The 26,002-nt window shown below is 45.5% G+C and overlaps 1 protein-coding gene across 5 annotated transcripts in view; it reads right to left on the bottom strand.

Annotated features, from left to right (window-relative positions):
- Eef1akmt2 (EEF1A lysine methyltransferase 2) overlaps nt 1–26,002 on the bottom strand; it is an 88,945-nt gene that overhangs the window by 24,817 nt on the left and 38,126 nt on the right. For 2 of the 5 annotated variants that reach the window (XR_007235983.2, XM_085693229.2), the window contains 2 exons: nt 17,264–17,330; nt 15,757–16,101 (listed from right to left, as the gene is read on the bottom strand). The exons of 1 other annotated variant lie outside the window; for it this stretch is intronic. Coding sequence is in view for 1 of the 4 variants with exons in the window: in XM_085693229.2 (XP_085549355.1) it covers nt 15,794–16,101; nt 17,264–17,330 (375 nt within the window). In the remaining 3 variants the exon portion in view is untranslated. Of the gene's footprint in view, nt 1–15,756; nt 16,102–17,145; nt 17,331–26,002 lie in introns of those variants that run through there. 2 more of the 5 variants (XR_015738415.1, XR_007235982.2) reach the window with 2 other exon arrangements.

The following is a 26,002-nucleotide window of genomic DNA, read 5'->3' as shown; positions in this document are numbered from 1 at the left end:
GCTGCTGTGGGTTCCCGGGCTACAGGTGGGAAAATCCAGCATGAGAAATACAACCAGGTCTCAAGGTCAAATGCAATCGGGCTCCTAGTTCTTGGTCCTCTGCCAGGCTCTCTCATTCTCAAGTCACCCCAACTGGTGGTGGCCCAACCAAAGCACTGCCTGACCAACTGTAACATCTGTACCATGGTGGATGTCAGTGGAAGAAAGCGCACAGAAACACACAGTCATGGCTGGAGAGATGCCCAGTGTTGGAGAGCATTTGCTACTCTTGCAGAGGATGGGGTTTCGGTTCCCGGTACCTCCTTGGCGGCTCGCAACTACCTGTAACTCCAATTCAAGGCCCTCTTCCGATCTCCACAGATACCAGGCACATGTGTGCTATACACACACACACATACAGGCAAACACTCATACACATCAAATAAAAAGTTTTTAAAAAGAAAGTGAGCCAATGACATCTTAAGGGTTCTAAGGTGTCAAGTTCCCCTGGGTAATGTTCTGGACTCCATGCCATCACCAGTAGGCACAGGAATACCCTTCCAAGGTAGCTCCCCTTCTACCACGCAGGATCATAGGTCACACGACCTCTGGTACACTGGAGAACCAGGTGAATTCGGGCTGCTGGCCACAGCCCCATCTTCCCACAAGGCCTCCAAAATGGAAAACTGCTGTCCTGTTCTTGACTATTGTTCTCTGGAAGGCCTTCCAGAGTCACACAGACCTCCACAGGATTAGGCCAGCTCCAACATGAACCGAGTGAAAACTTGCTTCTTACTCTACTTGGGATGGAGCTTTAGGTCCCACCCAGGCACAAAGGGCCACCAAGTGTCCTTTTCTCTCTCCTCAGACTATCTACCATGGTTATCAGCACCAAAGAAAAGGTCACTTGAACCACCTGTTCTCCAGAACCACAAAACACAATCAACTAGGAGCCAAAGCTACCACCAGCAGCAACCCCCCAAAACTAAACAATGGCCAATCAGGGAGTAGGCGCCCTCTGCCTCTCAGGGAGGATCAACTGGGCTCAGCTCTCTCCTCAGCCCCAGCTCAGCACTGAAAACTAGGCCTTCTCTCTCCAGAGATCCTTAAAGCCCAGCATTCCCAACATCCTCACCAGGTCCCTTCCCATGTTCAATTCTCCCACCAACTGCACAGGCGTGGCTGTGCTTGGCTGTTCTCTCCCAAATACAGAGGAAAGACTGGGCTGGGTCAGGCTTGTCACATCATTGGTTCAAAGCCCAGCAGGAAGTTACCAGGCCAGGAAGCTCTCTGCAGAGGAAGAGAGCAGACTGCTGGCCATGCACTTATGTAGCAGAGAGAAAATCAGGCCACATAACTGTGACCTTCCTGCAGTCTTTGCTAGGACACACAAGGCTAGGCCTAAAATTCACACAACCTAAAAGAAAGAAAAAGTGCTTCCCTAAGGCAAGTTACACCCCGTTCAGCTGTGGTCTACCGCACTGAGTGGCCTGGCCGTCGGATCCACACCGGGTGTCACCTCTGATTCTGGCCATGTCACCCTTTCGCTGCAGAGTACAGCTCACCTTAGAGCCGGGCTCAGTCAGGCCCAATCTGTGCCAGCCTTCCGGGGAATGAGAGGAACAGGAGGCTCACCGTCCCGTCCCACCTCAGCAGGCAGCGATGATGAGCAAAGCCGACAGGGCTTGGAAGAGACACCCAGAGAGCCAAGCCAGCTGCTACCTCCTCACAGCTTCCTTATTTTTCTTCCTTCTCCTCCTCTGGGCCAGAGTCACATGCCACATAGCCAACTGGGCCTGGAATCTGGGCTGGCATCTGAGGGCCATGAGGCTCAGAAGGGCCAGCAGCCAGCAGTCAGGTGACCTGGGCAGGCCACTTCCCAGTGCCTGTGTCAGCAACTCCCCCACCCTTGGAGAACAGGCTTCAACAGAGCCCAAGGGGCACTGAAGCTCCTTTTCGATCACATCAACGCGAGATGCTTTTCTCCCCTTGGTGGTGGCGGGGTGGGGTTGCTTTGCAGTGAATCAGACGTCTTTAATGCACGCTAAGCTGAAACACACTGTTACCGTCCAGGCATGGGTGAGATGCGAGCCACTCCTACGAGTACCAGGTGGCCCACTGAAGGCTCACTGTGACTGAAATAAACCAGATTGTGTCATGCGGGTCATGCAGGCAGGGAGAGTCTTGAGCCTGCTCCAAAGTCAAAAGAGCAGGACCCTCAGTCAGTATTACCAAGAAGACGGCACCTAGTGGAGCCGACTGGAGAAGATGGACCCAAGCCTTTGGCTTGCATCCCAGAGTTGCACAGATATCCACACGGGCAGGCCCAGCTTCATCAGGTGGCGTCTAACCACCTGTTGTTTACCGCTGGCCCTCATCTGTCTCTTGCCACTGAGGACCACATGCTCCCCAGGTCACACAATGACCCCCGGTCCGCCCTGTGTCGTCACTCCTCAGACAGAGCCTTCAAACCCACAGGCATTAGCTTGGCATTCCTAGCTCCTAACCCTTGGGGGCTCAAAGTCCAGACCCCTTCAACGTGATACTCCGAGGTCACCCTGGCCTCGGCCAGCTTAGCTTTTCCCATCTACACATTTCTCACCTGGTGCTCAGGGTCCCGAGTGTCTGAGAGACGGCTTCCTGCTGCTGCTGTGCCTTCTGCACAGACAACTCTTCTCTGGCCTGCCTAGCTCCTCGTCTTCATCTGGCCACACCCCTGCTCATCCCTAAGATTCAAGTCAAATGCCACCTCCTCCAAGAAGGTGGCCTGGCCTCTACCCTTCGGCTGGATCTAAGTGACATTCCTAAGCTTCCACAGGACTGTGTGACTCATGGGTACCAGTGTCCACATATCTCCACTACATTAATCACACTGGGGCACTCGGTAGAAACCGCCAACAACCACAGTTCGACTGCCATAACCCAAGCCTCAGTGCTGTGAAGCTGGGATTTGATTCTTCCATCTCTTAGCTCTTCGGGGCCTAACAGTGTATCAGACTGGTACCTGCCAGATCTGACGAACTCATCTGAGCCCTTATACCACCACTATGGCAGACAGGCTCAGTGCTTTCCACAAAAGCAGAGACAGGTTGAAAGAGGGAATGCAGTAAGACAGAAGACTAAGGTCAGTCCCCAAGGGGAAGGGGCTGCCACAGCATGGAACTTAAGCCCCTCCCAGAATCCCACAAAAAAAGTTTTCCTCTCTCAAGGGATGTTCCCCCTCCAAACTGCCAAAAGCACAGCAGGAAATTGCAGATGTCTACGTGGATGGGTATGGTAGTATATGCCTATAATTCTAGACTCTTCCTGGAAGCTGAGACAGGAGGACCACAAAGCCAGTCTTAGCTACACAGTAAGTTTGGAGCCAGCCTAGGGAAACTGTTTCACAGAAGAAACAAACAAAAAACAAAATACTGTCTACTCCATCCTCCCTGCAGGAAGCTGAGCTGTGACTGATAGTAGTAAAATACTCCTGAGACATGGCCAGCGACAAGGCCCAGCCTACGCTCCATGTCCAGGACACACATAAAGGGAAAAGAGGAGGACCAATTCCATGAAGTTGTCCTCTGACTTCCACACGTGTACCATGGCAGGCAACACACACACACACACAAATAACTATGAACAGTTCCTGAGAAACAAACACTATCCTGATGACCTCTGGCCTCCACATGCACACATGTGGACCCACACGTGCACACAGGAATGGGTGGCCCGCATCAACAGAGGCATTCCAGGCATACAGTCTCTGCCCTGCGTCACTGGCTCAAGGGCTCATGAGCTGAAGTGAACTCTTGCTCCTTGAAGAGACTGCGGTCATGCTCAGGTGGTGGTGGGGTTCTAGAGGAAGTGGGGAGAGTGCTCCAGCTGAACCACACAGCTTCCAGTGAGAGGTGCTACCGTGCCCCAGCCCAGGAGAAGGGGCACCTACCAATAACATCAACTGCACAGGCCCTGACACCAAATCTGACAAGTGATGGTGGGCCCCTCACCCCCTGTCCAGAGGGGCGCACAGTCACGGTTTCTAGAGAATCTACTCACAGCGGTCAAGCAGAGAGGAGCCAAGACCCGATCGGGGCCACATCATCATCATCATCCATGCATACATTTAATTTTCTATGAGCCCGGAGAAATCACTTTTGATAAACAAAGATTTAGTTTCTTAAGGAGAAAGCTTAAAAGACTTCACTACTTCTAACTCTTGTTTAAAGCGCACACTACAAACTAAATTATAATGCATAATTTCGACTCATCTTCCTGAAAAAGCCAGAAGCCCTATGGTCAGAAGCCCTAAGGGCAGAGTAAAGGCCTGTCTAGAAGAGCTCAAGGTCTCCGAGCTCCGCCCTGTGTTCTTCACTGGAGGAGTCCAGGAGTCCTCTGACTGTCCCCGCAGTGACACATGTGCCACTAGTGGCCATTGGACTCTACATGGACCCAACCCACAGGGTGAAAGTTATCATATTCCAGATGAGGGAAGCCAAGGAGGCAGAGTTACCTGCTCCAGGGCACACAGTCAGGCCTACAGCAGACCCTTGATCTGAACCTGGCACCGATCCCAGAGAGGAATGCTAGCTTTGCCTGAAATGACATGGGAACGGTTTCGCCTACATTCGCTCCAAGTCCCTCTGTGATGCTCAACATCCCCAGTTCTTCCCACTCCCATAAAAAAGGCCCTGGTACACCGTACACTGCCATAGACCATGACAGAACTCTGTCTACCAGTCACCTCCTATTTTACATCCCTTCACATGGAAACAATAGCCCCTGTCCTGTCCTGTCCAATCCCCTCCTTCCCCCACCCCAGCCGCCACCTCCTATTTGCCAGGAGTTTCACAAACACACAACTTATCCTTCTAAACACACTGGAGCCAAGCAAGCAAGCTGAGGAGTCTGAGGCCTAGAGACAACAGCAGACAAGTTAGGCCCAGCTAGGAAGCAGTCCGATGCCCACTACCTTATAACCAGGAAAGTCACATGACTGCCAGGGGGGCTACCCTGCATTCTTTTTTTTAAATTTTTTTTTAGATTTATTCATTTATTATGTATACAGCATTCCTTCCATGTATGCCATCAGGCCAGAAGAGAGCACCAGATCTCATTACAGATGGCTGTGAGCCACCATGTAGTTGCTGGGAATTGAACTCAGGACCTCTGGAGGAACAGTCAGTGCTCTTAACCTCTGAGCCATCTCTCCAGCCCACTACCCTGCATTCTCTATACTGTTTAAAGACACACACCCCACCCACTGGCCCTAGGAGATAGATAGACTTCCTTTCTCACCCAAAGGATGGTAAGCAGCAAGGAATGTTAGCTTTCACCTCTAAACAAGCATAAAGACTGTTTCCAGTCGGCCCGTGGAACCACCCTCCAGTCCTAGGCCCTTGGCCAGTGTGACTGCCAGAACAAGCAAGGCCTCTTCCAGCTGGGCTCTGTCTGGCAGGGCACTTTGTGCTTCAGCCTGGGAGGGAAGGTAGCCTCCACTGGACAAGGTGAACAGGGCAGACGGCAGCAACCTACCACATGGTCACCCAAGGCCCCTCCAGGCAGGAATGCACACTGCTTATAGCCAAAGACCTGTTTCCCTTGCACTGATGAGAAGGAACGGCATGGTAGAAGCTGGGATCACATTCCAACCACCCTCTCAAGAGAGCAAGAGATTTCTCTAAACAACAACATGGGGCCAGTACGCTGAGTGGCAAGCGTTAATGAAGAAAGGCGTCCACCTCTAAGGCGAACACTCATCAAGGCCCAGTGAACGTCTGCAAGATGAACGTGGAAAAACCTGTCCTGGAGAATTCCCCTCTCTGTGCCCTGTACTAGGACCAAGCTACCTTACTGCCACACAGATTTGGAGCCAAGAAGTCAACACCTTTTGCTGGAAGTCCATCTTCCCCGCGGGCGTATCCATCCAGACCCATCTCTGAGGCAGGGAACACTAGAGTACCGACTGGGCAGGGCACACTGACCCACTGGCCTTTCGGCTGAGCTAAGTGTGCGCTGATAGAGAAGACCACGGCAGTCACTGTCACCCCAAAGCAAGTGAGTATGCACTGATTGGCTGAAGAACGTGGGATGGCGGGGGTTTGGTCAGCCCGCTGACCTGTGTGAAAACATATGGTCTGAGGCTGGGATGAGATCACGGCGGTAGGGTGACGGATTGCGGAGATGCAGGCTTACTCCTCTCGGGATTGGCATGTGATCCCAGGAGTCACCTTACCTCTCTCTTCCAAATGCCTGAACTGAGAAGTGAAAGGAGCTCTTGCTCGCCAAGGCCAATAGCCAAGTCTCCGTGCTGCGATCCTAAGGATGGCAGCAGGAGGAGGTTCGGAGCTGAGAGCTATGGCCAGGTCTGACCCTCATTCTCCTGGGAAGACTACCAAGATGTGCTCTGGACCTAAACTGCATCTTGCCTGCCCTGAGCCTGAAGGGAGCATCATGTACTGCCCCCCTCCCCCTGCAGAAAGTGCAGAGAAAGTCTGCTTGAGAAACTACCCTGAAACCACCATCTGGGCAGCCTCTTGGCCTGCCCCAGGTCTGAGGAAGGTACCTCAGAGATCTCAGGAACCCTAAACAGGGACTGGGTGCCCACAACAGAAACAGGAACTACCTGGGTGACATCCACAGCGGGCACCTCGCCCAGAGGTGGGTACCTTTCAGATCCTTCTTCAGAGACCAGACAGCAGTGGAAAATTCCAAAGGCTTTGCTCCACTCCTGTACAAGAAGGCTCCTAAACCCTGGCTATAGAGACCAAAATAGGCAGGTTCTACTCTGGTCCCTGGTCTTGATTGTCAAACAGAATCAACTCAGGAACTTTAGAAATACCAGTGCTTGAGTCCCTGATCCCTTCCCCCAGCCCTAGCCATTCGCAGAAGTCGTGACATAATCAGGCCTGAGTCCAGGCAACTGGCTTTTTTGAAATCTCTACAGTAAGTAATTCACAGTCATGCGCAAGGACTGCCGCTCTGCCTTCTAGAAACTCAGCACACAGGGAGCTAGCCCTCCCCCACAGACTCTTTAGAGAAAGGTCAGAGACCTAGGCAGGCAGGCCTTGCTGAGGGCCACTCCCCCACAGCACATCCACACTGAGACTAGCCAGCGCAGAACCATCTGTCTGGGGATGAGGAGTCTGCCCAGCCCTGGCAGGGGCAGACCCAGTTCCCCTGTGCTGGAAGATGTGCAATTGTGTTCTCTGATTACTCCAGACATGCAAACAAAATATGATACTGTACAAACCTGGGGTGGCAAGGACCGCAACATAATTTACTTTGAGACGTCTGAATTACAAATTTAAAAAATAAAAAGCTAGATTAAAAAGCATGCACACACATGGCTTTGGAAACCCTTCTAACAACCTCTTGAGTGGAAAAAATGGAATCTGAATAAATGGTGAGGCTGGAGCTGCCAAATTTACTTCCTGTTTCCCCCAGAAGGTCACTGGGAATAATTACATTTTCTTGTGAATCTGTCTTTTGTAAAGTTCAAGAAAAACATCTCAGTCTTCCCAGCTAAGGCCCTGACTTTGGGCCTGCAGAAGAAACAACTCAGAGTTCAATTAAAGAAAGAAAGAAAAAAAAGACCATAGGAAAGGGGGGGGCAGTTAAAATTTGTAAGTTTCCCTGCTGTGTTAACAAGACTAAACAAAATTTATGCTTTGAGATAAAACAGAACGAGAGCCTCTAAGTTCTCTAGCTTGGATCACTTAGACTGAAAGCATAGGGTAGGGAAAAGCAGGCTTTGGGGCCGGCCAGCCTCAGCTGGTGCTACCGGCTTCTCTCCCTTCTAGCTGTGTGGCCTTGGACCGGGTACCCGGCCTAGCAGAGCCTCAGTTTCTTCTTCAGCACAGGCTGGCTGTGCACGAGGAGGCCAGGCTTAGGGGGCAGCTCGTCTGGGTTGCAGCCTTGGGGACAGCATCCTATCAGCACAGAGAGAGAATCTCTGTCTTTGTACAATGGGTGATGGAAAGAGCGGGTGGCGGAGGAGTCACCGGAGGAGTCACCAGCTGGCCTGCCACCCCATCCTGGGGTCAAACTGGCTGTTTACCAACATGATTTGCTGTCACCCACCTGAGAGTGCTACAGTGGGGAAAGCCCCTCTAGAGACTCACAAATGCCTCGAAGGTGCTCCTGTTTTCCACGATGTCCCAGCAAGATCTGGCCACACGGCTCCCATCCCCCCATGCAAAAGACAGCTTCCCCAACAGCCCCCACAGCAGGAGAGAGAGACCAGTTAAAAGAGTGGGGGTGCCTGTCACACTTCTCTGTAACCCCTGACGTGATGTGAAAGTCTACAAGGTAGACCCTTTGAAATGCAAAATCTCCCAGAGTCCTTCAAATGTGTTTTTATTTTCTCGGGTTCCTAAGGCTGCTTTCAGACCCACCCATCAGCATTTTCCCTCTCAATCAATTGGCATTTAACAACTACCATGGGGGTGGGGAGTGGGGATCAAGGACATCTCTATTTTTTTTTCCAGAAAAGCTCAAGGGTCACCATTCGCTACGGGATGGGGGGGGGGGGACAACTTTGTCCTTGGCTCTAGCCTCCCAGCACCCGCTCCAAAACATCCTGAAGCCAAGTTTCTCCCATTTTATCAGCAAGGCATTAATTTCTGCTCAGAAACTCAGAATATTTTCATAGACAAGAACACAAGTTCCCTCTAACCCAGGTTTCCTTAAGATTAAGACAGAAACCATCAAAACCACAGCCCCAAATGTACAAAGGCCAAACCTTCAGCAAAAACCATGTGCACTGGAGGTTAAGTCCAAGGAGTTACCTAAAAACAGTGTTGTTTGGCACAGAAAATTACGTCACCATATGAAGAACCTGAGGGAATGGAAACTGCTTTTGAATATAGACTTTTCAGTGGTGTGGTCATTAATCATGTTAATGTAAACCGCACTAAAACAAAAATTTTCTAAGCAAGTCTCAGGGCACATCAGCATATCTAAGCCCCTGGGTTTGTTTCCAAAGTTCACATCCCAGCAAGCAATGAAGCTACTGTTAATGGGGTCAGCTATTACTAAGCAGTGCCCCAACCCTGGAGAATAATAAAGGTGACTGCGGTGTATAGAAGAAAAAGAAGAAGAAGAAGAAAAACAACCTTCATGAAGTTAGGCAGGAAACAAACAGAAACTAATCAGAGAAGGAGAGTGAGCGCCATGAGTTTTGGAGAAATGTATTCATTGAACAAGTGTGAACACAAACGCCTCTGGGACAATGTTTAAGAAAGGAGAGCAGTCAGCATTTCTGGCAGCACCCAAGTCCCTGGGCAGGCTCTGTTTTGAAGCGTGGAGGGCAGGGCAGCAGCTGGACAAGGAGAGGAGGAATGGAGCCCAGCAGAGCTAAGCAGCACTGAGCCCAGCCAGACCCAGCCATGTGCTTCGTGTTGGCAACAAACCGGTTCTTTCGAGAGAGGAGGAGCCTACAAAAGGGACAGCTGCAGCAAAGCAAAAGCAGAGAGGCAAAAACCTCAAGAAAGCCCCGGGATTGGGGCTATCCCCTGAAGTTAAAACAAAAACAAACCACCTTTGGGGTTTGCAGAACTACTTAATCTATTAACACCCCCTCCCCTCATTGCTGGATCAATTAAACAGAGTCTGTCCACATCTGTCCACATCTGGTTTCCATATAAAACCAAAACTTGTACTATCAGCATATTACATAACAAATTATGCCTGCAGGTTTCTTTTATTACACATCAGAGAGGTGTGCATGGTGGTGGTGGTAATGATGGGGGTTGGGATGACCTGAGGATTTATTTAGGTCTTTTTTTTTTTCCTCTCAAGGGCACAAACAAGAAGTTTTCCAGACTGTGCATGATTGATTTAACCCTAGAAAGTCTCACGCCCGAATGACATTATCAACCAAGTCTGTGGACCCAGCCCTCAGTCCTCAGTGCCAGCTGGAGAGGAGTGGGTTGAGAAGAGTGTGCATTTTAAAGCGCTCTGCAGGCACAAGGTTTGCTCCACAGTGTCCCCTGCTGATAGTATTTAAACATAGCTCCCCATGAAGGGGAGGAGAGAGCTAGCTGGCCAGAACAGCCTTGGCTGAGCTCTCATCGTGGGTCAGACACTGGCTAAAGGGACTCACTTAAAGCAAACCAGCTTCTACGGAACTAAAGGATGGGAACGCTAGCGGATACCGAAGCAATCAACAGGGTGCAAAAGAAAGATTAGGAGGGAGGGAGGGAGAGAGACACACAGACAGTCAGACCAGGAAATACCAGGGTTTCCTGTAAAAATGTCAGTTGAGTGATTCCCCTTGAAGTATCTATCTAAAGCCCTTTCCGTTACATACCTACTATGCTAAAAGGGGAGAAACTGATCAGAATCACTATCAATCAGAACTGTAAACTACCCCACTTATCCTGCTTTGAACACCCTTAAGTCCACCTCTCAGCAATCGCACGCCAGCTTGTCCATGATACTTGCTCTGATGTTAAAATGAGCATACAAGCTCGTCTTCTGAGGGGGAAAAATAACAAGTCCTGGAGCAGAGCAGCTTTGAACTGGTCTTCAGAGCATCGTGGTCCCTGTTTGGACATTTGGGAGAAACCCATAGGCATTCCCCAAGCCTCTCAGATTTATTGCTTACCACAGCATCCAGAAACTGGATCAGTACACCCCTGAATGTACAGCTACAGTTACTAAATTGATGACTCAAACCTTCTTTAACAGGGGTCTATCACCTGGAACAAGTTAGTTGTTTTCTGCTAATCTAGTGCACAGCAACGGGCAGGTTGTGGCGGCGAAATAGCTCCAGACCTTCAACTCACTGTCAAAACTATAACTGAGATAAATCCCTGCTAAGTGGACAAATTAAAATGAAACCAAAACCTGTCCCAGTCAGGAGCAGTGAGTTTCAGGGGTGGGCAAACTCCACTCTTTCTTAGGACCTCAAATCAAATCGCATCTTTTTAAACTGGAGTCCAGGATTCAGCAAGGAGGGATTCCCCCTTCCAGGCGTGGAGACTGCTGGGAACACATATGCTAGCATGTCATTTGGAGGTCTGCTAATAAGCTGAAGGAGCACAAGACGTTTGCCTGGTTTCCTGAGCCAATAAACAATGCCATTCCAACTCTTGAAGCAGTCAACAGAAAACAGCCCCTTTTCTCCACCATCCAACAATTCAACAAACATTTGTTCCTGTTGAACAACCTTCAGCCAGGCTCCATCTGCACCAACTCCTGCGAGACAAGCACCACGGAGGCGGCGGCGGTGGCGGCGGCACAAATGCCCTGCCCAGGGGCCAACACCGGAATGCAACCCACGCGGGGGCCACTTTCCCAACACCACGGAGTCCGGATTCTACCGTATGGAATACTCAAGAGTGTGGCCTATAGGAGGCAGAATCCTATTCACCAAATGCTGCAAAGAGGTTTTCTTTGTTCGCCTTGGTACTAAGTACAGTACGTGTTAATGAACCCGGCGGTCAGAAGGAGCACGCTTGGCATCAAGCAGCGTCCGAAGGCGACGGTCCAGAGCAAGCCTGCCCACGCAATTCTAGGACCCTGTCCTGCACCCCAAGCATTGTTTCCCTGGTCCGGAGGTGTAAGAGGAGCAACGGGGGATGGGGGTGGGGGTGCCCGAGAAGACACTGAGGGCAACTCAAACCACAGACCTCTTCGGATTCTGGGATTCCAAACCTCTTTCGTCCGGTCCCACCAAGAGAAACCCCTAGTTGGGAACCTGACTTCCACAGACTCGCAAATCAAGACATGGCAAAAAAAAAAAAAAAAATGTGACTAGACTAGTATCCTGTGACGGACGGCCCTCTTCGCCATGTGCAAAAACCACGCCAGTACAGGCGACCCCCACTCGGCAAGCCCTGGCCGCAGCCACGCCACCGGCTTCCCCTCGCGAGGCAAAGCGCCCTCTCACCCCCTTCGCCACCTCTTGGGCCAGTCGGGCAGTTTTGGAGTCGTCCCTGCGCACCCACATCCCGGGGGTGACGGGTGTAAACTTCCGCGAACAAAAGAGTTGTCTGCAAACGATGCAGAACTTCGGGGCTCAGCGCCTTCGCTACTGCCACAAGCCCGGGCTCAAGTTGAGCCTCAGAGGAGGCTGCCCAGGACGCAGCCGTCTCCGCGGCCGGCTGCCCACCCCGCGGAGCACAGACTTTTCTGCAGCTCCAGGTTTGCTCTTCCCCCGCCTGCGCGCTGACAAGTCTCACGCCTGCACCAGGGCAAACGAGACTGGGCGCCAGCAGAAACCACCCGATCCGCCGCCTAACAAGGAGAAAGAGGGGAAGAAAGCCAGCAGCATTGGGGAAGAAAAGAGCGAGCGCAGCGCACGCGAGCCGGGCTTCCCCCACCGGCGCCCGGAGCACGCACCGACCCCGCTCCGGACCAGCCCCCAGGCGCGGTCGCCCAGCCGGGTCGCTTACTGTGCGCGCCGGACGGGGGCCGTCACTGCTAGTGCTCGTCAAGTCGTCCGGGTTGCCCGCCCGCGTCTGCCGTGCGCACGCTCTCCTGCCGGCGCCGAGCGCTTTGTACCGAGCGGCTCCCGGGGAGGAGGAAATCGACTTGTCACTTCCTGAACTGTTTGCAACTCGTCCCTTTAACTGGCCTCGGCCAGGCCGACAGTGCCGCCGCCGGGCCGCCCGACCGCGGCTGCGTGAACTCAGCGGCGCTGTGCGGGCGGCGTCGCGGCCCGGGCGCCCGGCGTGCCGCTACGAGGTGCAGTGCGCGCAGCCGCCGGTGGGCGGGGAGTGGGGGGGGGGTCGCGGCGCGCCTCCGGTAGGGTGCCGGGTGTCCAGCGAACCCGCACCGCGCGTCCCTTGCGCCTGGAGGCCCCGTTCGCGGGAAACAGCCCCGCACGAGTCAAGACCGAAACCCAGGCCGCATGGGATTCGGACGGCCAGCTTCCGGGTTAGGCTTAGCAGTTTAAAAGGGATCCTATCTAGGGCGAACAGGATCGCAAGGGATGGGGGAGGGCCCTGGAACGGCCACACTTTAGGATAATAAAGCACTGTTCCTGACTTTGGGTGCGATCGAAATAGAGGAATTTGTTCTTCAGATGCCACATCCAAAATACATGCAACTGGCGAAGGAAGGATTTGCGGTTGCTAAGCAGAGGCAGGGCATGTTTAGTTCTGTAACTTAGGATGTTGACTTAAGTGCAGGAATGTAACCCTGATAGAATAAGCAGAGTATTTTCATTGTGCGGCTCACCTGGGGGAGGGGACTATGTTCCTTATGAAACGAAGTCCTAGATTTCCTATCACTCCTTCCTGCTGATGTGTTATTAACCTTGTATCCAAAAAGAGATTTTATAAGAGTTGTTTTTTAAGTCCCTATGACTGATTTGCGTTCCCCTTTGCCAAAAAAACAAAACACCTCATTACTTTACATGGATTGTGTCTGCACCGTTTGAATGGTTCTATTCATAAATCAGGAAACTTTTTCTGTTGCTTCTAGGAACATTTAATTGGTTTTAATCCAATGTTGAAATCCTAGTATCAAACATAAATGAACAATTAACTTTTTGAGCTTGTGTGCACTTGGGAAAACTATCAGATTTCATGGCTATTGCTGAAATACTTCAGTTTGTCACCACACTGGACCTATTCTTTCCAGAAAAGCATGAGCTAACCTCGTTCAGACTGACTACAGTTCATTCTAGAGATTCTGACATAAGATTAAGATGCTCATCTGAAAAAGTCTGTTCACCTCAGAGAGATGATGTGAACACAATCAGAAGTGTCCTAACATCTAGAATACAAAATACATTATTTTCTTTTTAAAAATGTGTTATGAGCCAATTAGGAATAAGAACCACGTGTTCTGTCAAAGGAAGGTATACTTAATGCTATTTCCCTTCCAGAAAGTCACCTTATCTCAGTACCACCACGTTAGCCTCCAAGCGCTGTTAAGGATCGAGTTTAATGCACTAACTTTATTGGGAGGCCTAGAGTGACTCCTGCTGGCAAACATTCAGTTTATCCCTGCAATTACTAGTTCATTGGGTCAACTTAAAAAATCAAGATGCCAGGGGTCCTACGCCTGGAAACAATTATTGAAACCATTATTCTTGTAGCTTTCAGGACCATGTTAGTCTCATGAAATTCCAAAGATGGGGGTTATGGGCAGTTCCTTAGCTCTACTACCTCCTTTTCCAATCCTAAACAGCCTGTTTTTCTGGTTCTTAGCCTCTCCTGACAGTACTTAGGACTAAAACTCCTGCTTAAGGAGCTGAACTTATCAATGTAGTTGTCTAAATCTCAATCTTCAACACTAAAAAGACATATACATTAAGGCTTATGTCAGTCCTCTATAAAAATTACCACACATTTGATTCTTAATGTTAAATGTAATGTCTCTTATTATAAAAAGTTCTGTCCATAAAGCTGTTGTATTAAAGTTTTGTTTAATTTAGAATAGACACAAAGCCAGTCAGCTGAATTTAAGATTAGGTAAACAGCAGCTGGGAAGAGGGAGGGAGTTTGACTGTCTACCTTTGTTCACGCTTAAATGGTCAACCAAATCAGAACCAGATTTATAGAGTACAACCAGATGCCTAAACACAAATTCATAGGCAATTCAGAAATAAGTCCACAAATCTAAAAAACGACCACTTGTAACTCTGTCATTATCCTGGATAAATACTAACCTGATTAAAACCATGCAACACCCCGGAAAGTATAAAATGCAAGGATTACTTTATCTCTTCTTCTAAGACCAACATGGGACCCAGGGATAAATAAAGCAATACTGGTTCTTTTGGCTTTCCCCCAAAATAAGAACTAGCAAATAGAGGGCTGTTTGTGTATGCAGGATATATTCTTCACTGAGTATCCCTGTTACAGCTCCTCAATTCCAAGCTTAGACCTCTTAAGCAACAGGAGACAATAAGGGTGTATTTTATTAAGAAAGGGTGTAACCAACTATAACTTGTATCAACAAGCTAAAGAAGTGTTCACCTAAGCACATCTGTGGAGAGGGTAAAGGTTGCATTTGATATATACTAAGGAGTGTCTAAGGCAGTTAGTGTAAGTTTTATTTTTATGCCTTTAGAACCAGATCAGTGTGATGTTCTGTGATGTTCAAACAACAAAGAACTAAGCTTTGAAGTTTGAAGTCAGTGCCAGTAACCGTTCAGTTTCACTTCTATCTATACCTATGTCTAAGAGTACACCACTAAAAATTGTAAGAGACTAACCATAGGAATTCATTTAGGGTAACAAAGTGAACTAAACATGTTAGACATGTTATGCATTGGGCCCAACAGCAGTATGCAGATGCTTGTGTACCAACCCCTTTATTCAGCTTCTAAAAGCCACTGCGCCTTTTTGTCACTGTTGTATCAAAAGCCAGTCACTCACATTTCACACTGTTCTTTCTACATCTGAAAAGACCTTTTTTTTTCCAAGCAAAACCTTTTAAAATTGCTTATAATAGATTATGGGAAGACAGACATCACCAAAACCACCTGAAATGTTTTCAAAGACACTGGCTACTGAGAGCGAGTTGATAAAAAATACTTCTTTGGAAAATATGTAAAGTTTTTGGTCAGAATTAGAAGCCAAACTCTGGGCCCATCATGGGGCAATTTTCTTATGTGAATCTTACTCAGAAAAAGTCTGCAATTTTTCCCACATCTACACTGAATTACAACTAATAGGCCTACCTATGTATGAAACATGTTATAATTAATACACGATCCTTTCATTTTTTCCTATGAAAATAAGTTACAACTTTAGGGCTATATTTGTGTGCTAGATACATAAAACACATGATATTTTAGCCAATTTAGAAGCATTTCGATTCTTAAGAGGAAAATTGTATTTTTAAATCCAAAAATAAATCAAATTTATTTTCATTGAAAAATAACTACAGCAGTGAATTTAATGATGCTAATCTCACTCCTGTGATACAAAATAAGAGTTGAAAGCAGTTTGGAGAGGAATGAAATCTGCACACGCGAAGCTGTGCTGCTTGGTAACCGAATGTCTAGCACCATTGAGGTACGAAAGCATGCCAGCTGGGACGGCATTGTGCACCACAAAGTGTGGGTTGTAAGCCTATGTCCTGAGCACAAACCCTGGTTTCCAAGTTGGCAGGTGCTGAAAACACAGCAAATGTCACGCTTGCAACTCTGGACGGAAGACCTCTGGGTAAGGCAAGCTAAAAAGAACACAGTGAGAGTTAAAACTTGAAAATTCAAACAATTTGGTAGTAACTTTTTTTTAAAGCTCCTATTGACTATTATTATTATTATGTGCTACAAGAAAACAGAGGAATGAAAAGCAGACATTGAGACTTATTAACAGTAAACAAAAAGGAAAAAGTGTAATAAAAGCATTCAGTTACTAGCATATGAAAGCTTATCAGTCCAATACTAAGCTTCAAAAACCTAGGGGGCTGGAGTCTAAGGAGTTTGGAGCACTTACTGCCTTTGTAGAGGACCTGGGTTCAATCCCACCATTTAATGGTGGTTCAAACTATCTGTTAACTACAGTTCCAGAGGATCTGATGCCCTCTTCTGGCCCTCACAGCCACCAAGCACACACATATACATGCAGGCAAAATATTTATACACATAGAATAATTGTAAAAAAAAAAAATTTACAAAAAACATACCCTCTGATGTATTTGTGACAGAAACTGAAGTGGACTTCAGTGTCGCTACCACACAACTAGTCATTTACAACAATTTTCCTGTCACTCCACCAAAAGCAGCTAAAACAAGGCACAGTGGTGGTGCACGCCTTTAATCCAGCACTCAGAAGGCAGAGGCAGGAGGATCTCTGTGAGTTCAAGGTCAGCTTGATCTATAGAGCAAGCTCCAGGACAGAGAAACCCTGTCTCAAACAAAATAAAACAAAACAGAAAAACACTTCAAGCTTTTTCTTAGTCTTTAGAATTCATTTAGTATTTGCAATACAAACCCAAATTATTTTTCCCTGTTAAGCCTATCGTATAAGTCACTGTCTCAAGGTGAACCTATTTTTAATTTGGCCATACTGGTAAGTTAAAAAATACTGATATCCTTCCTATTCCCCTCAACAGGACATTTTCCATTCATTATCAAGGAACCAGGTATAGCTCATGATTTCACAGGTTTAAATTTACAATCTAAATCCTGAATCCTTTGGTTTTAAAATACGAAGGAGGGAATTTTGTCTCTGGATCTTCCAGGAAGGACTGGAACATCATGAGAACATTCACCCAGGCTGCAAGCTTGTGAATCTTTTCACTCTCCAACAGTTTGTCATTCTGCTGTATCCAAACGCTAAGGTCTTTTGTTTTCATTCATCATTGTCATTTTCAGAAGGATGAGATTCACCTGGTCCTTTGTTTTCCTTCCCTGTCGGTTTTGTTTGAGTTCTTCTGTAGGTGTAACACACCCATACCTGAAGCAAAAAGGGATGGATATGACCACAGAGCGGGAGGGCATTAGCTTCAGGGGTAGAGTGCTTGACCAGCATACATGATGTCCTAGCTTTAATATGAATGAGAAGTTGACTTCCTATTTTGAAGAATTTACAGGTGAGGGACAAAAGAAAACAATCTCAAGACTTGGTAAAAAGAAAGGTTACTCTATCATTATTCTGTTAAACCACCTTGATCATAGCCTGTTCTAAAGAGACCTCAGGCTTTAACGATAGATCTTTAAAACGGCACAAATACTTGCTGGGCACGGCAGCAATTGTCAATATCTTAGCACTTGGAGAGCCGAGGCAACCAGGACTACAGTGATGCTCAGGAAAAAAAATAAATAAATCAAGATTTAAAAGCTACAATTTACTACAAAGGCTTGTAATCCCAGAAGTTAAGAAGGCAGAGGCAGGAGGCTCCCTGTTAGTTTGAAGTCAGTGAATTTAAGCAGTCAGAACTACATAGCAAAACTCGGAGTGGGGTGACCAAAAAAGATCTGAAATTTCTTGGGATCAGCTAGAAAAAGCAGCAGGGCTCTGGTCTGACAGTCCTACAAACACGCTAGGCACTCTGAAGCTGTTCATTTAATCATCAATGAGAAGGCTGAAGACATGTTTTCCAGACTAGCATAAACAGTGGTTCACTGTGCCGTCACACATCCTTTTGTCAATTCCAGCATAAACTACGGACAAATTGGATAAACTACTATTACTCAACATCAAACAATATAAGTGGTAGTTAACTTACTGCAGGCATCAAAGAAATCAAGCCTGGCTGATAGAAAGTGGGAACTATCTGTAACATGTAAGTCCACTGCTTCTTAACTAGCCAGTAACATCCAGGTCCATCTCTATTCTCATTAGACCTTGCGTCCCTGTTTGCTATACCTTGGCTCAGAGCTAACGAAGAGAAGCGCACAGTAACCTTGCCCATTTGTTTTCAGTTCAAATACATCCACATTACATTTTCACCACCACATCCACATGTCTTACCATTTATTACTACTTAAAAGATCATGTTCTCAATCTGAAAGGTGTTCCTCCATGCACTCTGAAACATGGGAAAACATCTAAAAATCCTGCACTGTGGCATCCAAACTTCATTCCCTTAGCAAGTAAAACGGTGCTTCAGAAGCACAGTCTGAGTTAGAGACTAAAGAATATGTTACACAGAATGATTTTTAAAGATGTTTTGAAAGGTCCACCGGCACCAGATGCTCCTTCTCTTACTCAACACTCATTTAATCACTCCTTTAATACAAACACCTTTCAACGGAACTGAATGTATTAACGTGATAGCACTGAGGGGTAACATGCTGAATGTTAGTTCCTATGGGGAAAAAGGTTCTTGGAGGAAAAAGTATTTCTCTGGCACTAAGCTGCTTGCTATGTATCTTTGCAATACTAACAGTCCTGTTGAGTAGAGTTCACACCTGATTCTCTCCACCTATCAAGCTGCTTCAAAGAAATGGACAGACATTAAAGCAGCCTTGACTAAGTATTACATGTTAGGTAATTTGCTAGCGCCTTTATCAAAGTTCAGTTTCTGGGCTGAAATAGGGATTAGTAGTAGAATGCTTGCCTCACATGCCCAAAGCCCTAGAGTTTATGCCACGGCACCACCGAAACAAAAAGAAAAAAAGAAATTCTTTTTCATTAGCAGGATAAGCAGTTACAGGACAAAATGATAGGCTGCCAAGGCAGTGGGTACAAAAGGACAGACCCACAGATTAGACTCAAGAGTCTATGTGATGCAGAAGAGAAGCATCTCAAAGTCCAAGTGGGTCATCTGGGAGCATTCAGTTGCATATATTTGGGGCACAGAAGAATCAGGGGAAGATTCGATAGAGTATCATGATCGTTTCTTGGACCTCATCTTAATCTTACCTTTCTACATGTAAGATGGAAGCAAACTAAACAATAAGTGTAAATTTCTGAATTTATTGGTCAAATCATCCCTATGGTCAAATAAATATAAACGGAATAATCAAACACACATCAGAAAGAGTCACCAAGCACAGGTTTTTTTCAGATTAAAAAATATTGTTTCAAATATTTTATTACACACGCATACACATTGTTTTTAATAGTCAGATACCTTGATTTATGTAACATTGAGGGCCTGCTTTTGGGGATTTCTGTCCTGCCTGGTTCCCACAGTCATTAGGTCCCAAAGAATCACACAGAAGGTCTACATAAGTTATAAAACTGATTGGCCCATTAGCTCAGGCTTCTTATTAACTCTTATATCAACCCATTATTTTTATCTATGTTAGCCACATGGCTTGGTACCTTTCTCAGTGGGGCAGGTGAGATCTTGCTTCTTCAGTGATCTGAGCAGAACTGGGAGGAATGGGCTTCCTCCTTCCTAGAATTTTCCTGTTCTCATCGTCCTGCCTCTACTTCCTGTCTGGTTGACCCACCTATACTTCCTGCCTGGCCAATCAACATTTATTTAAAACATGATTGACAGAATACAGACAATTCTCCCATATCACTTCCCCCACATCACTTTAAAAAAAAAAAAAAACAAAGGAAAGTACACATAGTCTATTTTTTGGGAATGTTCTGGAGTCTTTGATGGAGTTGAAGAATACATAGATAGTTATAGTTTTCCTTTGTTAAATATTGTAACTGTAATTCTTGCTTGATAACTGTTTTGTTATATGTAATTTTACTATGTTAAAGTTAAAGCCTTTCTTTTTTGTTTAAACAGAAAAAGGGGAAATGGTGTAGGAGGTTCTTCTGTTTGTATGTTGCTTTCATTGGTTGAATAGAGACTGCCTTGGCCATTTGATAGGGCAGCCCTTAAGTGGGTGGAGTAGACAGAACAGAATGCTGGAAAGAAGGAAAGTGTGGCAGATGCCATGATTCTCCTGCCCCAGATGGACGCTGGTTAGACACTTGCCAGTAAGCCACAGTCACATGGTGATACACAGAGTTTAATAGAAATGGGTTAATCAAGATGTGAGAGTTAGCCAATAAGAGGTTAAAAATAATGGGCCAGGCAGTGTTTAAATAAATACAATTTGTGTGTTGTTATTTCGGGGTATAAGCTAGCTGGGTGGCAGGACACAGCTCATCGCTCTTCTGACAACAGGTTTAAGAGCCATCAAGTTATCCAACAACTGACACTTACTAAATGGAATGTGTTATGTCCTCACACATCCTAGAAATCTATTTTGTAAGCTTTGTTCATTTGCTCTCAATTTTAAGGGATCTTTGCTGGTTCCTTCCCCAAAACCATACATCAGTGCCCTAAGTCCCAATGCAATAGTATTTGTAGGTGAGGTCATGATGAAATAACCAGGGTTAGGAGAGGTCATGAGATCAGTGCCCTCACAAAGAGACCCTGAGAGGTTATGTGTTTGTTATCTTTTACACACAGAGGTCATAGGAACACAAAGACAGCAGCCACCTAAAAGCGAAGAAATGAGACTTCAAAATAAAACAAACCTGGACACAGGCATGGTGATGCACAGAGGGTAAAGGTACCTGATACCAAGTCCAGCAATCTGAATGTAATCCCACTTGGAGGAAGGAAAAAACCAAATCACACAAGTTGTCCTCTGAACTCCACATGTGTGTGTATCACACACATACAAAATAAATAAATGTAAAAAAGTAATGGTGATTGTATCTTGTCAGCACTTCTGTCTTGGAATTCCAGCTTCCAGAACTCTGAGAAAGAAATGTCTGTAGCTTATGCCACCCAGTTTACAGTGTAATGGTATCTGAGCTGCATGAGTAGGAAGGAACTTAAAAGTTAAAATACTCAGCACTAGCAAGACGCTTCAGTGGGAAAAGATGCCCATAATCAACTCTGATGACCTGAGTTTGATCTTAAGGCCCACATAGTAGAAAGACAGAACTGACTCCCGAAAGGCGTCTGACCTTCACACACCTGCCACAGCCCACCCAAACCAACATGTACATAGACATATATGTATGTGCATGCAACAAATAAACAAACCATTTTTTTCTTAAAGCTTATCTCCCCCCGCCCCACTTCCGTGATAGGGTTTCTCTGTGTATCCCTGGCTGTCCTGGAACTAACTCTGTAGACCATGGTAGCCTTGAACTCAACACCTGCCTCTGCCTCCACAGTACTGGGATTAAAGGCATGTTGCCATAACCACCCAGCAAGTTTACCTACAGAATGCCCATGATTTACATAGAGGAACACGGTTTCTCTAAGTCCAATCCCTTTGATTCGTACTCTACTCTACAACAGATTCACTGATCGACTGAGTCACTGAGTTTGTGCTGTGTGAGACAAAACCCAGGACCTTAAACATGCCAGGGAAAGACTCTTGCCAATAAGTTGTTCTCCTAGACCACTTAAACAGATTTTAAACACAAACTATCTGTAATTATTCAATGAAAGGAAGCAGGACAAGTCAACTAAATTTCAAATTCAAAAATAACCTATTGCATTTGCTGCAAGTCCTTAGTCAAATAGAATTAACAAAATGAACTCTTCTGCTTATGAAGCATCCTGTAGAGCATCCTGTAGAAAAGCTGCCTCACTAAATAAGCAAGCTCTCTTCCTTCTATGCCTGCTATGTTTGCGGGGACGTACACATCAAAACTGTGTCTTACTTAGAACTACTCAGAAACAGCAAACATCGCTCTCATTCAAACATCAGCATAAAAATGCGTCCACTGAATACCTCCAATGTTCCCCTTATAAAGGACATAGATGTACGTTATCCCTCACATCTCTAGGCTTTCCTCCCAAAGCTTTCACATGGCTCTTTAATTCAGACAATGCAATAACCTATTAAATACATACTATAATTTTCCCCAAACTCCAATGAGACTCCTACAGAAGATAGGGAAGCAATTACCATTGCTTCAGTGCATCTAAATTTATTTGCTCAGCAAATCAACAGATTAAGGGCTAGATGATGTCACAGAAAAGTAGGCGGATATGGAATATAAACTGCTCTTTCCTCCAGTCTTCCTCCTTGTGTCCCGCCTCTTCAAGTTCCATGGTTGGAAATCATCCTAATTTTTTTTAGCCAGGATGTACTAAAATTAGACAGGAACAAAGGCCTGACATTTTCATATTAGCAAGGGGTTAGGAAGCAAATCTGAACTTGAAGCACCCACACTCATCTACATTTGGTCTCTTCCTCATCTTTCCTTTCTAAAGCAGCAAGAGAGGCAACAGCAGGAACTATGTGAGTTCAGTTTCTACCCAGTTACCATCCCGAACAACAAACTACATCATCAACAATACATCAGTGAAGACCCCTAGTCAACTGGAGTAGTTCATATTTCTTTCTAAAGTACTCTGGTATTCTCCAAGATATATAATTCCTGGATCGTGTGTCAATGCTTAAGGCTTTGGGGAAATGGAGAGATTATACTCACTTTTTTAAGAGTAGCTTCCAGAAACCATACACAATAAAAAAAAAATCAGACACTGAAATGTTTATCGTTTTCTGATACAGTAATAACAGTATGTAAAACTGTAACACAGGGGCTAGAGAAGTGGCTAAGCAGTTAAGAGCACTTGCTACTCTTCCGGGGATTTGGTTCCAAGCACCTACATAGGCATCTCTCAACTGCCTGTAACTCTAATGTTTTAGGAGATAAAACACCCTCTTTTAACCTACATGGGCACTCCTCAAAATGGCGTATTTTTACAGAGATAAATGAATAAATTTAAAAATTGTTTTAAAAAATGTGCCATTTCTTCAGAAAAACAAGAAAATAGTTTCTTCTAAAAAAAAAAAAAGGAAAACTAGATTTGAGGGTTTTAAGGCTTGCTCCAAGAAAGTCAGGCAATAATTGATAACACTTTTAAGATATAATGGATTGCTTGGTCTTCAGTCTTTCTCACAACATTATCAGCATGACGAAAGTACATTCTATCAGCTCATACTTCCCCATTTTTTGAGTTCTACTCACAAAAACAGAAACTGATACATTCACGTTTTAGGAATTTTTCTTTTTTTTTAAATTTGGCTTCTCTGGGCCTAAACTGCAAGTCCATAGTAATAGCTTGGAACGCCGCTAGAGAAGCCCTTTTAATGATTACTCTAACTCACTGTGTTATAAGATTTTTAAACTCAGAAAGTACCCACTCAAGTTCTTTTTCTCTCTTTCTTTTCCTGGTTACTAGAGCCCATTTTGACATCTAAGCTGGAAATGAATGATCTTTCAACAACACTCCAGGGATTTTGGTAAGGTCATATTCAATCATTCATTAGGCTTGGTACCCGGTGCTTTTCAGAGTTTCATTGTAGAGCTGGTTTTATTCAGCATTTATGCAGCCTGTGGGCTAGGGTATTTGTCTGCTTAATGTTGAGTTTCATTTCTATGCCCCTAACATAGGAATCCATCAATTGACCAAAGAATTTCAAACTACTCCTTCACTTTCTAACAAATTGCATGGTGTGTATGAAGAATAAATTAGCATTAATTTTCTTCCATTAACTGTTAATAAGACATGCTCCTGCATTCTCCCTTCATCTAAGGACATCTCTGTTTCCTGCCTAACTAAAAGAAATGATAAGGATTTACTCATTTTTTACCCCCAGTATGTCTTTAAATTTACTGTGTTCCTTGTTTCCCACAACCAAGCTCTAGGTTGTGGCAGCCTTCTTTCAGTAGAATATACTGGACAAGACTCCATTCAGAGGCTATCCACACCCCTTGTAATTAGCTGGAGTGGTTATGACCATGCAACACAAGACATTTGGTCTCCTACCCTGAAAACTGAGCGCTGTTTCTGCAGAAGATAGATCCTAGTTCACAGAGGCAAGTACAGGAAGTCAAAATTCAGTCTCTCCCATGGAGACAAACTGATTTGATTGTATTCGTTCTTATTTTCAATGTAGGACACCAGACAGTAAAACGTCAGACAAATTCATGCTATGTACATACAGACACAAATCTATAAACTGGGGAAATTGCATAGGTTTGGGCAGGGTGTGATGACAAACTCCTATAATCCCAACATAGGAGATAAAGACAGAAAGATCAAGGACCAGAGCTCAGGGCTATCCATAGCTGCAAAGGAAGGTCAAAGCAAGCTTAGATTATGTGGAAGACCTTGTCTCAAAAAGAACTAGAGGAAAAAAAGAAAACAAACATAAAATCAAACAATTATATATGTGCCTCAAAACTGAGGTTTCTACTGCCATCTGGATGAGAATGAACCCTGTCAGCATGCAGTGGTACACTGCAGTGGTACAGAAATTCTAAAAATTTATAAAAGATATTATGGTCTTTTACATATGTTTGGCTCCCTTCTTTTCTCAAACAGAAGATTCCATACACATCGGAGAGAAACAAGAAAAACAAGCTTATTACTACGGGGGGGGGGAGATCAACTAAATTTGTACTTATTTTAAAATGGCTCTAGTCAAGCTGCCAAGACTAATGTCAGGTTTGAATCACAGACCGAAGTGTCAGTCCCCAAAAGAAACTTCAACTTGTATACCTGGTTAAAACAACATGTTCTCAATACTTTCTATTTGCTAAGTCATGGAGCCTGACCGTCTGCCTGCAGCACTCAGGCCTGATTTTCCCATGGACCAGCATGTGCCCTGGGACCTGTGCTTCCTACAGACAATGGCCTGTTGTGCTGCAGTAGCCCCAGTTCTTGCTTGCATTTCAAACAAGTTTCCTCAAAACATCTTTTGATTTAATGAAACTACAATTCCAGTTTCCTTTTTTTGTGTGTTAGGAGGTTTTTTTGTTTGTTTGTTTGTTTTGTTTTGTTTGAGACAGAGTTTCACTGTAGTATAGCTCTGACTACCCTGGAACTCACTTTGTAGACCAGGCTGGCCTCAAATTCACAGAGATCCACCTGCCTCTGCCTCCCAAGTGCCGGCATCAAAGGCACATGCGCCACCACTGCCTGGCCAATTCCAATTTCTCATCCACAGAACACAGGCATCATCCCATCACGTGCTGTTCTTCTCTGTACAGGCATCATTTCATTCATGTACCCACATATTAATAAGAGGTAACAAAACTAAACTTTAAAATAAAGTGTTCATAGTTTATTTCATAAAATTTAGAGATATTTAATGACTAGGTTCTTAACAGTTTGGTACTATCTGAAAATAACTAGTTTCTTGTTAGCATTTTCAAACCTTAAATGGCTGGCTTCTAGCAAGATTAAAGTGCTAAGAAGAAATAGCAAGTCCTTTTTTTTCCCCTTTAAACCTTATCCACAGCTTCACAGTGAAAAAAGAAAAAGCCTCTACCTTTGCAAACAGAACAAACATGCCCCACAAAAGGACTCAATCAACAACAGACACATCTCAAGCTAACTGTGAGTCAACCTGCTCACACAGAAAGTGATTTATTGAAAGTGAAGTAATACTTTAGATTTGCCCACTTAAAATTCTAAGAGTATTTATTTATTTTAGACGAGTCCGCACTAAATAGTCCCAGCTGGATTGGAACTTGCCATGTAGAGTACTGTTATTTTTGAAACTGAAGGCAATTTTGGAATACCTTTTATTTATAAAAAATAAAACCACCTCAATAAATTATAAAACGGTACATCTCTACAGCTTAAAGACCTCTGCCTAGGGAGGGCAGGCTGCGCAAGCGTGAACTTGAATCCCCAACACCTATGGAAAAGTCAGGCATGGGTGTATGCTCCAGAGCTGGCAGCCGCA

Source organism: Myodes glareolus, chromosome 7, assembly GCF_982192425.1.
Source record: "Myodes glareolus chromosome 7, mMyoGla1.1, whole genome shotgun sequence".
NCBI lineage: Eukaryota > Metazoa > Chordata > Mammalia > Rodentia > Cricetidae > Myodes > Myodes glareolus.
This window is presented reverse-complemented; position numbering and strand designations above follow the sequence as displayed.